We start from the raw sequence: 16409 nt of genomic DNA, 5'->3' as shown, positions 1-16409 counted from the left end.
TTACCTGATGACTTTTTTCCATGTATGAAAAAATGTTGACTAGCGATACCTAAATGATAATCAGGTGGGAAGACCATGGTAGATTTACCCCAGTGTTTTCATTATATTGCATTTGCAAAACAAAAATCCACACATGAGCTGTTGATGGAGAGGGACATGGTACCCTGCACAGAATTAACTCTCGTGCTGCTTCAGAGTCAGGGGAATGTGGGTGCCTGAAATGCCTCCATCCCTGTGCTGTGGGTCTTTTGTACGGACCCCACGTACGGGGAGGGAGGTCGGCCAGCCTCAGGGTGAGCCTCAGGCGCCGTTGTGAAATCTGATTCCCGTGCGAGTGCAGGTGGCGAGCTCCTGTGTCTTTGCTGGAAAGCTCGGCCAGGCCGGGGTACAGACGGTCCTGTGCAACCCCCTTGCTGCTCCCCTTTTCCTTCCCTGCCACGGTCTGTCTCCTCCAGACCCGCCCCCCCGCCCCCATCTCAAGGCACCTCCAGCCAATATCTGGGCCCAAACCCACCAACCCCCAAGTCCCAGTGAGGCCAGCCCCTAGGGCACGGAGATCCCGGTCCTCCTCCCCCATCCCCCTCTGGCCCCGCCCCTGCCCTCCCCCGCCTCATCCCCCTCGGCTCCTACGGGTCCCCTCTGGCCCCGCCCCTTCCCTCCGCCCCTCCCTCCACCCCGCCCATGTGCTCAGCCCCGCCCTCCCGCCCCGCCCCCTCCCCCTCTGCCCCGCCCTGACCCACCGTCTCTTTGTCCGCCCTCCCAGGGGATCCTGAACCCAGCCCAAGGGTTCCTCTTGTCTCTGGCCTTCTATGGCTGGACAGGCTGCAGCGTGGATTTCCAGTCTCCCCGGAAAGAGATCCAGTGGGACTCCATGACGACCTCGGCCGCCGAGCGGGCCCAGCCGTCCCCGGGGGGCTCCCGCGAGCCCCGGGAAAGCCCTGCCGGCGGGAAGGTGCGGACAGGCGGGCACACGTCCGACGAGGCCTTGAGCTTGCTGTCCGAAGGTAAGGGCCCTCCGCCGGGCAGGCGGCCAGGGCGGGGACCCAGGGCTCCCCGCAAGTCCTTTGTCACACGACGAGGCGGCTGGTGTGGAGGTTTCTGTCCCGACGTCTGTAACCTGCTTTAGGGTGTGAATGGAAAGTTACACTGTTCATCTTGCATCTCATCGTCCACCTGTCCTTTTAATATCACGGTGGGGCCTTTAGTTATTAAGTACCTAGCCTTGTATTGTGTTAGTGCTAACTCGCTCTTCCTTGGGCTGGATGGCATTAAATTTTTTTTTTTTTTTTTTTTTTTTTAATGACTGCACCCGTGGCATATGGAAGTTCCTTGGCCAGGTGTTGCAGCTGTAACACCAGATCCTTTAACCCACTTCACCAGGCTGGGGTTAAACCCATGCCTTTGTAGCAACCAGAGTTGCTGCACTTGGATTCTTAACCCACTGCACCACGGCAGGAATTCCCTGGATGGCATTTTGAATATGACATCAATTGTCACTTCAGAACCATCACTAACATTTGCTGTAAGGCAGGAGACTGGAGGACAGGACCTCTGTAGACTCTAAGTGCTGTTTGGTTTGCCCAGCTCACTCGGGGTGGCATTAAAGATGAAATGCCAGTCGTCCAGTACTGGCTCTTCTAATCTATTCTTTTCATTTCAGGACTTGCACTGTGGTCTTCAAACTCTGTGCTCTTTTCACTAAAAAAAAATTTTTTTTCCTTCTTTTTAGGGCTGCACCTGCGGCATATGGAGGTTCCCAGGCTAGAGGTCCAATTGGAGCTACAGCTGCTGGCCTACACCACAGCCACGGCAACTCGGGGTCTGAGCCACGTCTGCAACCTACACCACAGTTCATGGCAATGCCAGATCCTTTACCCACTGAGTGAGGCCAGGGATCAAACCTGCGTCCTCATGGATACTAGTCAGATTTCTTTCCGCTGAGCCACAATGGGAACTCCTCTGCTCTTTTTAAATTCCTATTCATCTTATTTGGGATTAGGTCCATTAACCCAACTGATGAGGAAGAAGAAAGTATCAGTTCAAGGCCCAAATAATGTTTCTCTAAAGATTATCATTTACTGGACTATTACATATATTTTATATTTATATATTCATGTATATCTTTTTATATATAAATCTATTATATAGATGTTTCATTAAACATACTGTAACCTTGTAATTTATCATGTGCTGTATACTCTGAATTTACTCTTAAAAAAACCTCGTTTATATCCTAATCAAGATGAGTCAGAGAAAGAGTAATAACCAGACCTGTGATCCTTACTCTGAGTTACATCTCAATGTCACTGTTACAGAACTGATTAATAATTTTACCCTCCCTCGTCCACACAGATTTTATCCCCCTCGGTCTTGAGTAAACATTTTGCTGACAGCATTGAGTATCGAGCTTGAAAACTCCTTGCAAGAAGAGAGCACATGTTTGCAGCCCCTCCCCTGGGGGTCAGGGGCTTGGGTTCCCACCAATGCTCCTTGGGGAGGAGGCCACCTCGCCCCTTCTTCTGTCCCTATGAGGCCTTTAAGCCTGTCCCCATTCCCATTTTATTTCACTGGGGCTGGTTAAAACCAGCTTTACCTAGAATGACACACACTGCCGGTGTTACCATGCAGGCCAGATACCATCTGGCACTCATTTCCAACACCCGACCACTGTACCTGGTAAAGACCTAGGAGTTTGTAAGAGCAGTGGGTTTTCTTGGAGTTCCCTGGTGGCTCAGTTGGTTAAGGATCTGACATTGTCACTGCTGTGGCATGGGTTTGATTCCTGCCCAGGAACTTCCACATGAGCCTCGAGTGTGGCCAAAGGACCCCCCAAAGTCAAAAAAAAAAAAAAAAACAAAAAACAAACCCAATTGTATATATAGTTTTGGCCACACCTGAGGCCATAGCAGTGACAATGCTAGATCCCTAACCTGCTGAGCCATCAGGAAACTCCAATGTTAAATTGCACATTTTTGAAGGAAAATTGGTAGCAGCTCATGATTCCACAAGGCCTAAGCGTTAAAGAATTCTTGGAGTTCCCATCGTGGCTCAGTGGTAACAAACCCAACTAATACCCATGAGGAAGTGAGTTTGATCCCAGGCCTTGCTCAGTGGATTAAGATCTGGCGTTGCCATGAGCTGTGGTGCAGGTCGCTGACGCAGCTCGGATCCCATGTTGCTGTGGCTGTGGTGTAGGCCAGCAGTTACAGCTCTGATGTGACCCCTAGCCTGGGAACTTGCATATGCTGTGGGTGTGGCCCTGAAAAGACAAAAAAAAAAAAAAAAAGAATTCTTAGTCACGGAAGAGTTGGAATGCTATGTCAAATACGTCCCAAAAGAGCTAGGGGACAAAAGGGCGGAGACCTTCTGAAACATTTTTTTACAGAGATTTCATAATGAGTAAGCACTTTCTCTGAAGAGTAGCAATGCTTGTTAAGCTTATTAGCAGCGAGGTGACATGTGACCGCAGTAAGAGGAATGGATGTGGCACACAAAAGCTGTCACGATAACCTCCAGGACGAAGGCTCGGCAACTGGGCAGAGGACTGTTCATCTCGGCCTCCTCCCGACGGCCTGAGGACTAGCCCTTCCTGCAAATCTCACGTAGTGTTTCTTGACCTGTACTAGGGTGCCAACCACAGTGGTCCTTCTAAGAGTAAAAAGATCTGTGTGGCCTGTGCTTAAATAGTGCCGGGACCCAGTGGGCCTTCAATAAATGCTGACTCTGGAGTTCCCGCTGTGGTGCAACGGGATCAGTGGCATCTCTGGAGCCCTGGGACGCAGGTTCAATCCTTGGCCCAGAACGTGGGTTAAGGATCCAGCAAGGCCACTGCTGTGGCGTAAGTTGCACCTGTGGCTTGGATCCGATCTCTGGCTGGGAGCTCAACATGCCACAGGACAGCAAAAAAAAAAAAAAAAGAAAGAAAAGAAAAAGAAAAAGCTAACTAATAAGAATAACTAAGTTATATTGCATATTCATAATCTGAGGGTAAAAATGGAGAGTGAATGTTGGTGAGGAGCAGAAAAGGCTGTGAAAGTTTCCAGTCTGTGCCGACAAGGTCAAGGCCGAGCCGTCTGGGCTGCTGGCAGCCGACTCCTGTCCTTATACCCAAAGGGCCGGGCAGCCCTCTCTTCTAAGGCTGTGCTCTTGGAAGTGAGATGCTGCTGGCTTAGTCTGGCCTTTCTCCTGCTCTCCAGGCGCTTGGCTCCCGGTCTCTGAGTCAAGGCAGAGAGCGATTCCTAATACAGAACAGACTGTTACGTGGGGGAGAAAAGCCCAGAGATATGAACTCGAAGCAGGAAGCTCAGTTAGGCTTCTCCCTGTTTGCACTGTTAAGCTGAAGCCTGACTTGTTTATCACATCCTTAAGCCTCGACCACTTTCGGATTCACTCCAAGGCCAAGAGGTGTGCACAGAGCCTGTGTTACGGAAGTATCTGAAGTGGTGTCTGGTACTTACTGGGCACTTCAGTTAATTGAATTTGAACTTCAACAAATTTCATGGAGGGTCTGCGATATGGTTAACACCATTTTAGCCGGGGGGGGGGGGGGGTTGAGGGTCCCTGAGACGTACCAGGTATGAAACTTAACAGATAAGTACTATTTGTTTTTTTATTCTAAAAAGTCTGAGGAGTTCCCGTCGTGGCTTGGCGGAAATGAATCTGACGAACATCCATGAGGACGCAGGTTCGATCCCTGGCCGCACTCAGTGCGTTAAGGATCCAGCGTTGCCGTGAGCTGTGGTGTAGGCTGCAGACGCAGCTCAGATTCCGAGGGGCTGTGGCTGTGGTGGTGTAGGCAGCTGCAGTTCCGATGGGACCCCTAGCCTGGGAACCTCCATATGCTGCAGGTGCGGCCCTAAAAAGACAAACCAACAAACAAAACAAAACAAAAGTCTGAAGTGTTAAAGGAACACAGAAAAGGCAGGGCCTGCTTTGGTTTTGACTCAGCGTGTGTTTGTGGGGGGGTGATGTTAATTCACACTGGGAGACTCTGGGAGACAACAAAGCCCAGAGACGCTGTGTGTTGATTTAGGGCGGAAGGTCTGTATGTTTTTTGGCGGTGCCCGCAGCAGGGTATTTTATGCGAAGCTGGGAGAGGCAGGTTGGGAACAGATAATGAAGGGGTTTTACAGATTCTGCTAAGGCGTCTGCACTTTCTCTCATGGCCAGTCAAAGGCCGGCGGAGGTTTTTAAAGTGGAGGTGTGGCAGGATTGATGTGATGCTCCGGCTTTGTGACCATGGCAACACTTGTAACGTTGAGGAGATCTGTGTGTTAATTCCTCATGAGAACTTTGTTCCAAATATCATCTTTATTAAGGAATCAGAATTTCCCTAGGGTCTAAAAAGTCAAGAAAAAAGTTTTCTCGCAGATACAAAAACCTGGTTGGTTTTTATCTTATGTAAGAACATGAGCCCACCCTAAAACACTATTTCCTCCTTCCATGAGCTTTACAAGGTTTAGTGTCAAATCCGCGGCCCCCCTTTAACCAGGACGCTGTCCTCCGTGCTCAGGAGGGAAAGGTTCTGGCCGGCCCTGCACATAGGGGCGTGGCTCTGGATGAGGGCGGGGCCACCAAGGAGCTGGGGGTGTGGACCTGGTGGGCGGGGCACAAAGGGGTGTGTCTTCGGCAGAGGCCTGTTGGGAGGGGCTTTGGAGCGCAGGCCTTCCCTGCTGTGGCCAAGGAGAGGGGGTAGGGCCGAGGCTGTGGACGAGGTGTATCAGGAAATAAGGACAGTGGTCAGCGGGTAGGGCTGTGGGGAGATGGGGAAGCTTGTGGTTAGAATAGGGCACAGGTAGTGAGTCCCCAGGTAGGTGGCTTGTGGCCTATCTGGAACACAGTGGATGGAAGTGAGGGGTGTAACTGCATCTCTCCCACAATGGCCTTTTCTCTCCCATGGTTCTGTCTTTCCACAATTCCCGGGTTGTCCCACAGTTCTCCAGTTCTCTTAGGATTCTGTCTTTCCCACAATCCCCCTTTCTCTACCTTAACCCATGTTGTTCCCACAATTCCCTTTTCTCTGCCATTAGCCCTTGTCTCTGCCACAATACATGATCCCATAACTTGTTTGCACAATTCCATGTTTCTTCCAAATTCCTCTCCCATGAGCCATTGTCTTTCCCACAATTCCTCTGTTCTCCAACACCCTTTTTTTTTTCTTCAAAATTTTCTGTTTCCTACAATTTCCCACTCCCCCTATGATTCTGTATTCATCCTTGTCTCTTAGGAATCTCCCTTTCTTCAGCAATTGTGTTTCTGCCACGTTCTCTGCCCCCCCCCAATATTTTGTCTCATAACTATCTCTCCAAATTCTCCATTCTCCCTCATAATCCTTCTCTTCTGCTATACCCTGTCTCTCCTAGAGTCTCCCACAATTACTCTTTATCTCCCATAACCTATCTCTCCCATTATTCCTTACATCTCCCAAAATACACTTCCCTTCTCCCTCACAGTTCTGTCTTTCCCAGAATTTTTTCTCTGGCCTATAATTCTCCATTTTCTCCCACAACTTCATCTTTCCCACAATTCCCCATTTCTCCTGCAATTCTGCATAATCTGCCACAGTTCCACACTTCTCCCACAATTCCCTCTGTCGCATAATCCTCCAGTTTTTCCCATAATTCCTATTCCATTTCAAAATTCTCCTACAATTCCTTGATTTTCCCACAATGCCCCATTCTCCCCCATAATCCTTTGTGTTTCCCACAATTCTACCTCTCCCAGAATTTTTTTGTTCCCCACAATTCCTTATTCTCTCTCATAATCCCTTGCTTTCCTATAATCCCCCCTCCCATAATCCCTTGTCTTTCCCACAATGCCCCATTCTTTCCCACAATTCTTTTCTCTTATGTTCCCCATAATTCCTTATTCTCTCCCATAATACCTTGCTTTCCAATAATCCACGCTCTCTCCCATAATCCCTTGTTTCACCCACAATTCTTCTTTTCTTTTCTTTTTTTTTTTTTTGTCTTTTTGCTATTTCTTTGGGCTGCTCCCATGGCATATGGAGGTTCCCAGGCTAGGGGTCCAATCAGAGCTGGAGCCACCAGCCTACGCCAGAGCCACAGCAACATGGGATCCGAGCTGCGTCTGTGACCTACACCACAGCTCACGGCAACGCCGGATCGTTAACCCACTGAGCAAGGGCAGGGATCGAACCCGCAACCTCATGGTTCCTAGTCGGATTCGTTAACCACTGCGCCACGACGGGAACTCCACAATTCTTTTCAATAATTCTTGGTTCTTTGTTGTCACTCTCATATCACCATTTTCTCTTCTAGGATTCTAACACATGCCATTTCTTCTGCCATTTTCTCTGCTCTCCCCACATCTTTTTCTTTACTGTAATTGCCTGTTGGCACCACAATTTTAAAATCTTACCCACAATCCCCGTTCTCATAACTTCTTGCCTTTCCACAGTTCCACACCTCCCACAATTCCTCTTTCTCTTACAACCTCTTGTCTTTTCCACAGTTCTACACTTCTCCCACAGTTCGTCATTCTCCATTAGTCCCTTGTGTCCCATGATGCTCTATTTTCCCCACAATCCCATATTCTCCCACAATTAGCCCTTCTCTCCCATAATCCTGTTTCCCACAACCCCTCATTTTCTCCCATAATCTTTCGCCTTTCCCATAATTCCTCATACTCTCCCATAACCTTTTCTTTCCCGCAATGCCCCCATCCTCTCCCTTTGTGTTTCCCATAATTCTTCATTCTCTCCCACAATCGTTTGCTTTCTCACAATTCTTCTATCCCATAGTCCCTTGTCTTTCCCACAATTCCTCATTTCACCCAGAAGTCTTTCTACTCTCACACAATTTCTCTTTTCAACAATTCTTGGTTCTTTGACATCATGCTCATATCATTTATTTTGTCTTTCAGGATTCCATTTTTTACCACTTCCCATTTCGTCTGCCATTTTCTCTGCTCTGTTCAAATTTTTTCTTTTCTACAATTGCCTGTTCACACCACAATTCTTCATTCTTAACCACAATCCCGTTTTTTCATAACCTTTGCCCTTCCCAATGTCCACACTTCTCCCACAATTCTTAATTCTCCCCATAGTCCCTTGTGCTCCCCACAATGTTGTTTCCCCCACAATTCCTTATCCCTCCACAATTCCCCATTCTCTTCCATAATCCTTTGTCTTTCCCACAATTATTCTTTCTCTTCTAGAATCCTTTGTGTTCCCCATAATTCCTCATTGTCTCCCACAACCCCTTGCTTTCCCACAATTCCTCTTTTTAACAAATTTTTTTTTTTTTGGTCACTATCATTTCACTATTTTCTTTTCTAGGACTCTTTGTTCTATCACTTTACATTTCTTCTGCCATTTTTCTCAGCTTTGTCCACAATTTTTTCTTTTCCACAATTGCTTTTTCACACCACAATTCTTCAGTCTTACCCACAATCCTCTTTCTCATAACCTTTGTCTTTCCCATAATTCCATACTTCTCCCACAATTCCTCATTCTTCCCCAATCCCTTGTGTTTCCCATAATGCCGGATTCCCTCTCCATAATTCTCCATTCTCTCTCACAATCCCCCATTCTCTCCCGTAATCCCCTGTCTTTCCCACAATTCCTCCTTTCAGCAATTCTTGGTTCTCTGTGGTCACTCTCATATCACCATTTTCTTTTCTAGGATTCTTTTTGTGACCACATTCCATTTCTTTTTTTTTTTTTTTGTCTTTTTGCTATTTCTTTGGGCCACTCCCACGGCATATGGAGGTTCCCAGGCTAGGGGTCGAATCGGAGCTGTAGCCGCCAGCCTACGCCAGAGCCACAGCAACACGGGATCCGAGCCGCGTCTGCAGCCTACACCACAGCTCACGGCAACGCCGGATCGTTAACCCACTGAGCAAGGGCAGGGACCGAACCCGCAACCTCATGGTTCCTAGTCAGATTCGTTAACCACTGCGCCACGACGGGAACTCCCACATTCCATTTCTTCTGCAATTTTCTCTGTTCTGTCCACAGTTTTTTCTTTTCCACAATCTCTTGTTCACACCACAATTCTTCAGTCTTACCAACAACCCCCTTCCTCATAACCTCTTGCCTTTCCCACAATTCACATTCTCCCCTATAATCCCACCTGTATCCCACAATGCTCTATTTTCCCCACAATTCCAATTTAACCCACAATTCTGCACCTCCCCAATTCTCCATCTTTCCCACAATTCTGATTTCCTCCCACAAGCCCTTGCATTTCCCACAGCTCCCTATTCTTTCCCATAATTCCACACTTCTCCCACAATTCTCCATTCTCTCCCACAACCCTGTTTTCCATAATCACCCGCCCTCTCATAAGTCCTTCTCTTTCCCACAATTCCTCATTTTCCCCAGAAGTCTCTCTTCTGTCCTGTGATTCCTCTCTCTGCTTTCTCACAGGTGTTTTTTTTTTTTTCTTTTGTCTTTTTTAGGGCCACACCCGTGGCATATGGAGGTTTCCAGGCTAGGTGTCTAATTGGAGCAGTAGCTGCCATCCTATGCTACAGCCACAGCAATGCCAGATCTAAGCTGCATCTGCAACTTACACCGCAGCCCATGGCAATGCTGGATCCTTAACCCAATGAGTGAGGCCAGGGAGCAAACCCGCAACCTCATGGTTCCTCGTCGGATTGTTTCCGCTGCGCCACGTCGGGAACTCCAACAAGTGTTGTTTGTTGTCACTTTCGCCTCACCATTTTCTCTTCTAGGATTTTGTTTTTTATTGGATCCTATTTTTTTCCTAGTTATTTTTCACAATTCTTCAGTCACCCACAATCCCTCATCTTCCCAATTCCTCTTTTTCCACAATTCTCCATACTCTCCCATAATTCCCTTTCTCCCACAGTTCCCCCATTCTTTTCCACGATTCCCCTGTCCTGCAATTTTCTGTTCTCTCCCATAAGCCCTTGTTTCTCCTACAATTCCCCACTGCTCCCACAGTTCCCCTTCCAACTGTCTTTCCTACAATTTCTTATTTCCCCCAGAAGTCCCTATTCTTTCCCACATTTCCCCTCTTCTCCCCTAATTCTCCATGTTCTCCCACAATTCTGTCTTTCCCACAATTCCACACCTCTCCCACAGTGCTCTATTTTGCCCCAATTCTATACCTTTCCCACAACTCCTTGTCTTTCCCACAATTCTCTGTACTCTCCCAACCGCCCTTCTGTCCCATAATTTGTTCTCTCCCCCAGTTCTTGGTTGTTTTCTCTCATAGATCTCCATTTTCTTCTGCCATTCTGTTTTCGACTACAGTTCATTTCTTTTGCAATTGTTTCTCTTACAGTAGTTCTCTGTTCTCCCCAGGATTTTTTCTTTTCCGCAATTGCCTGTCTACTCCTCCAGTCTTTCCATCCCGTAACCTCTTTTCCTCCAAAGGCTGTTTCTCCCCATATTCCCCACTTCTTCCACAATATCTGTATCTCTCACAGTTCCCTATCTTCTCCCATAATTCTGCGTTCTTCTTTGTCTCTCACCAACCTGCTTTCCTCAACAATTTAGTTTTCTACCATTTTCCATTTCTTCTACAATTGTTTCTCCAACAGCTTCCTGTTTTCCTCTTAGTTCCTTCTGTCTCACAGTTGCCATCTCCCACAGTTCTCCATTTTCCCCTAGAATCCCTTCCTCCTTGACTCCCCTGTAATACTGTTTATCCTACAATTTCCTTTTCTCCCATATTCTTTTTGTTGTTGTTGTTGTTTTTTTGCTATTTCTTGGGCCTCTCCCGCGGCATATGGAGGTTCCCAGGCTAGGGGTCCAATCGGAGTGGTAGCCACCAGCCTACGCCAGAGCCACAGCAACGCAGGATCCAAGCCGCGTCTGCAACCTACACCACAGCTCACGGCAACGCCGGATCGTTAACCCACTGAGCAAGGGCAGGGACCGAACCCGCAACCTCATGGTTCCTAGTCAGATTCGTTAACCACTGCACCACGACGGGAACTCCCATTTTTTTTTTTTTTTTTTTTTTTGTCTTTTTCTCTTTCTAGGGCCGCACCCGTGGCATATGCAGATTTCCAGGCTAGGGGTCTAATTGGAGCTGTGGACATTGGCCTACACCACAGCCACAGCAATGTGGGATCCGAGCCGCATCTGCGACCTGCATCACAGCTCACGGCAACGCCAGATTCTTTGACCCACTGAGCGAGGCCAGGGGTCAAACCCGCAACATCATGGTTCCTGGTTGGATTCACTAACCCCTGAGCCACGATGGGAACTCCTTCTCCCATGATCTTTTGTCTTCCTCCCAGTGCCCCGTCTCCCCCACAGTACCCTCCTCTCCCATTTCGCTTCCCGCGGCTTCCTATTTTCTCCCACCATTCTAGATTCTTCATGGTCTCTCATGGATTTGTTGGCTTCCGCTATTCTGTTTTCTATCACATTCCCTCTCTCCAATGTTTTTTGTCCTAGAGATTTCTGTTTTCCGCCCCAAGTCCTTCTTTCTCACAGTTGCCTGTCCCTCTCACTCCTCCCTCAGGATCCCAAGGCAGCGGCCTCGTCTTGCCCACAACCCTCTTTCTCCCGTCCTTCTGTGATCTCTCCAGCAATTCCGCATCCCTGCCCCGAGGCTCTGTCCTTCCCCTTGGCACTCTTTCCCCCACGGTGCAATCTCTCCCACATTTCTCTGTCCTTTATTGTAAGGAGTGACAATTCCATCTCCCCACATTCCCTCTCTCACCGTTCCTCATTCTCGCCAGAATCCCCATTTTCTCAAAAGTCTGTTTTGCCCCGTGATCCCTTGTCTCCTCACAATTTTCTCGTCTGCCACCACTCGGTTCCTTCCCGTTTCTTCCGCTCCCCCCATTCCATCCCCCGTTATTCTGTCCTCCCCACATGATTCTGCTGTTTCCCACCAGTCTTGCTTCTTTCCCCCAATTCCCTGTTCTCCCCCACGCATCCCCGTTTCTCTTTTCTTTCCCATGTGTCTCATTCTCGTCTTCGGAACCTCTCTGCCATCCCTTGCCCTCCACGTAACCCCGGGGGGCACCATGGGTTGCAGTTGCCAGAGGAATGGGCACGAGCACACAGCCCAGGGGCTCTGCAGGGCTAGACCTACTTCAGCACGTTGAAGGAGATGCTTAGGCTCTCCGTGGCCCACGCTCAGTGGCCACTGGTTGGGGTTTCTGACTTAGGGCTTCAAGGTTTTAAGGGATTCAAGAGCAGCAGCTGAGGGCGCAGGAGACGTCCATTGCGCCCTCCCAAACGTTAGATCTCCATGGGGCAGGGAAGTTCCTGAGAACCTCCTGGGCCTGCAAGGCTCATGAAAGGGAGTTGCTGGCAAGGGGCCCGGCCTTGGGCCCTGGGAGGGTAGCACCTGCATGTCCTCAAGGACGCTCAGATGTTCACATCACCCCTCCCCGGCCCAGTGGCCTTGCTGGCTTAGCTTCTCAGCGGCTTGCTCAGCCAGCACATTCTTTGTGCATCTTTCAGACTGACGGAAAGGTGGCCCCCAGCCCCCCGCCCCGGTGCAGGCAGGGCAGGGTGGCTCAGCTCCTGCAGCCCTGCATCTTCTGTGGAGTCATGATGGCATGAAGGGGGTCTCCCTTGGGGAGCCCCGGGGTGGGGAAGGAAGCAGGAACTCCGAAGGAGCACAGGATGCAGGGTGCGCCCCCAAGGGCAAAGTCGCGCGGCGGGTCCTCAGCCCAGACCCGGATCATGAGCTGCCAAGGCCGCGGTGTGATGCTCTGGCCTAGAGTCTTTTTGGAAAGACTGCAGAGACCGCACAACAGTTCTAGGAGCTCCTCCTGAGCAGTGGGTGATGCTGCGTGAATCAAGCCTCTGGGAGGCGCCACCGGCCCCTCCAGCAGGCAGGCAGTTCCAGAACGGGATGCTCCCCACTGTCCCTTGTCCCCAGCAGAGCGGGGTCTTTGCTCCAGCAGAGAGTCCTCTCCCACCGTCCCGGGCGGCGACCCAGACTGTCCTCAGGCCTGGCTGCAGGGCCATGGCCATCGTGTCACTCCTTCCGTTCTTCTAAATTCCTTTGCCCTCTCCTCGTGGGCGCATCACACTCGGTGTGGGCGCATCACACTCCCACCCACAGCCCAGACTCATCCAAATCCTGATCTGGGAGGAAGAGCCCAGAGCCTGCACCCCCCCAGGCCACTGGGGCGGCCGACCCGCAGTCCCACTCTTGATTTTTTGGGCTCATGGCGTCACTTCCTCCCGTAACTCAGGCATTTCCAAGCCCATCTACAATTTATCATCTCCTCTTCCCATATAATGCTCCATATGTGCTTCCCGTAGAATGACGTTTTTTCTTTTCTTTCCTTTTCCGGCCACACTGAAGGCATATGGAAAGTTCCTGGGTCGGGGACTGAATCTGAGCTGCAATGCTGGATCCTTAACCCACTGCGCCACAGTGGGAACTCTCTTGTTTCTAAGTGTCCTCCGAAACTCTTCATGTGTCTCTTCTTGGGTTGGGCTTGTGCCTGCCCTTCTTGGTACATTAGTCTCGATAAACACTCTCATGCTGCATTCGGACGGATGTCAAGGCAGTGAGCCCGCTGTGTTTACCCATTCACATCCATATCAGCATCGTTTATCGAGCACCTTCTATGTGCCAGGGGCAGTGTGAGGCACGGCTAACACTATGGTGACTCAAAGAATCAGATGCCCTGTCCACTGGGGCTCTCCATTCTAGTGGCAGAGACAGAATGAAAACCACGAGTAATCATAGGACAGTCAAGGCAGCAGGAAGTGCTATGAGGAGAAACAGACCCAGAGGGGGCAGGAGAGGGGGTGGTTCTACATGGGGGTCCTGGACGCCTCCTTGAGGATAAGATAACATTTGACTTGAGGCCTGAATGAGGGCTGGGAGCGAGCCCTGCGAGGACCTGGAGAGCTTCAGAGGCAGAAGAAGAGATGGGCAAAGGTCCTGTGGCAGGACTGAGCGGGGCGTGAGGGAAGCCAGGGTGCCGCCAGGCTGGGAGTGAGCCGAAGGCCGTGGGGAGGAGGCTGCAGTGGTCGGTGGGGCCTCTCGGTGAGGGAGCTTGGATTCCGAGATTTTCATGAAGGGCAGTCACTTGCCTCACTTCCCTCACACATTCGAAAAGGCCCCCGTTCTTTGGGTCTTCCGTCTCTGCGCTCCCAACGCACAACCTAGAACCTAGAACAGCAGGCTCACCTGGATATCTGCAGAAGGCAAGAACAGTTCTGGAGGAAGGCGTGTTATTGGGGTGAATGAACACACCTCCAAGATTACTCTTTTGCCAGGGGTTAGGTGTGCTTTTGTTCTGATTGTTTTGTTTTTTGCTTTTGTTTTAGGGCTGTAGTTGCGGCATATGTTAGTTCCCACGCTAGGGGTCCAATCGGAGCTACAGCTGCCGGCCTACACCACAGCCACAGCAACACTGGATCCAAGACGCGTCTGCCACCTACACCACAGCTCATGGCAACACCAGATCCTTAACCCTCTGAGCCAGGCCAGGGATTGAACCGGCAACCTCATGGTTCCTCGCTGGATTCGCTTCCGCTGCGCCACAGCAGGAACTCCTGCTTTCGTTCTGCTTGTTACCCACACCCCTTCCCCATGTGGCATCATCTGTGAGAAGACAGTTCTTCATTTTAGTAAGAGGTGCCCCTTGAGCACCTGCTGGAATTGGATGCAGGTGGGGGCAGGGCAACCATGGAGCCCTACTGGCCGAGTGACCCGAGGGCAGCTGTGCCCGCAGTCGCCGGTGCACCGTGACATCCTGCTTCCCCGACTTCGACAGCACGTGTCACAGGGCTCCGGTTTCCCCTGTCAGTGAGGGCAGTTTCCCTGTGGTCTGCAGCATCCAGTACTTTGGCTGGGACCTGGTGCACTGCCCTGCACGAGGCTGGGAGGAAAGAAGGTGGGATGGACACAGAATCCTGCGTCCATTGCCTGAGATGATCCTGGAGGATCTGTTTTGTTCTTTGGGATGATAGGATCAAATGCAGGTGAAAGTACCACGTACCTTAAAACACACACGCATTTGGGAAGCCCGTGAAAGACCGTCTCAGACGTGGACACGTCCCAACGTCCCTCCTCTTTTCTCTCCAGGGTCCGACGCCAGCACAATTGAAATCCACATCACAGGGGTGTCCCGCAATGGAAATGACGTCGGGTCGGTTCCGAAAGCCCAGGGAGACCTGTGAGAGGACGAGCCGAGGGCCAGCCCCCGCATTTCTCACCCTTTGGGTTCCTGCTTTAGGTCACCGCAGTGCCGGGGCGTCGCACCCCTCCAGTCTTACTCTCATCACCACGTTAGAGCTATTCCCCGGGATCTTCTTGTGATGCGAGAGAGATCCGTAAGCTCGGGGATGGAAGGAGGATTCCTTCGAGACCGAACACTCGGCAGCTTCTGCGGACGCTCCGCTGACATCGCTTTTTCAGATCTGGCTGTGATGTCAATATCAGACCCAGTAATAAACGTTAATAAAGTGCGCCAGAGCGCCCAGCCTAACCTGGGTTCTGGCCGGACAACACCTCTAGGGGGTGCTCTTGAGTGAGTCAGTGATGATGCTCAAAGAGGGAGAAAAGCCGCAGCACGGGCGCGCGCTGTGGTGGCTGCGCGGCACGTTCCTCGTCGGCCACCAGGGGGCAGAGGAGGGCAGGCTGGTTCGCAACCTCGCCCTCGGTCCCCACAAAGTTAGCCATGGTTCAGTTAAGACGATCCTTGGATCCTGACTTCGGCTCATATCGTTGCCTAGGTCTCCATCTTTCCAGTATGGAAAAGATGTTGAAATCTATGTAATATATGCACATATATATGTTACACATGCATCGTCAGAGAGAGCTGTCCTTCCGTTTCCGTGGGAGATTGGTTCCAGGACCCACACACGGATACCCAAACCTTCCGGGTCCGCGTCTGCGGGGCAGGGGCGGGGTGCGGGGAGCGTATGGGGCCGACTCCATGTAAAATCTGCATATTATAAATATATACAGGCGCATATATTTGGGGCAAAAATCCCGTATGCAGTATATACTAGAGGCGCAAGCTACCTAGGTAGGTCCACTGAAGAGCAAGACACCATTTCCTCAGGCCACTGCGGTCAGCTCTGCCATGGGACAACCCCTCCTTTCTTATCCGGATTGGGACTCCACTTCGCTCTAGAAAAGGCGTCCAGGATGCTTCTGGATTTGTGCTTTCAGAACCACATGGCCGCAGATGGATCCTAGCATCCTGTGACTGTGACCTTGGTACCCGGGGGCTGTGCCTTCCTATATATGGACCAGCCACCTGGCCCGGTGTCCAGGAGCTGTGCAGCTTGTAGCCTTTCTGGGTGGCATCTGCACCCCTAACCTCTGTTGACCATGTCTCTGCCCCAGCACCAGAAGCCCTCCCTGAAGATTCCCCCCCTGAAGGAGGCACAGCCCTCCTTCCCTCCCCCAGAGCAGAGGTGCCGGCTGCTCGCTTTCCTGGCTTCCTTGCAGCAGAGCAAGGCACAGGCCTGGCAC

General features: G+C 50.7%; 1 protein-coding gene across 1 annotated transcript in view; it reads left to right on the top strand.

Annotated features, from left to right (window-relative positions):
* GPR143 (G protein-coupled receptor 143) overlaps nucleotides 1-15442 on the top strand; it is a 34359-nt gene extending 18917 nt beyond the window's left edge. Inside the window, exons 9-10 of the mRNA XM_021080271.1 lie at nucleotides 764-1004; nucleotides 15012-15442. Of these exons, the coding sequence (XP_020935930.1) occupies nucleotides 764-1004; nucleotides 15012-15106 (336 nt within the window). The 3' untranslated portion in view covers nucleotides 15107-15442. The remainder of the gene's footprint in view (nucleotides 1-763; nucleotides 1005-15011) is intronic.

Source organism: Sus scrofa, chromosome X, assembly GCF_000003025.6.
Source record: "Sus scrofa isolate TJ Tabasco breed Duroc chromosome X, Sscrofa11.1, whole genome shotgun sequence".
Classification (NCBI taxonomy): domain Eukaryota; kingdom Metazoa; phylum Chordata; class Mammalia; order Artiodactyla; family Suidae; genus Sus; species Sus scrofa.
The sequence above is the reverse complement of the archived record's forward strand: the minus strand, read 5'-3'. Positions and strand labels throughout refer to the sequence as shown.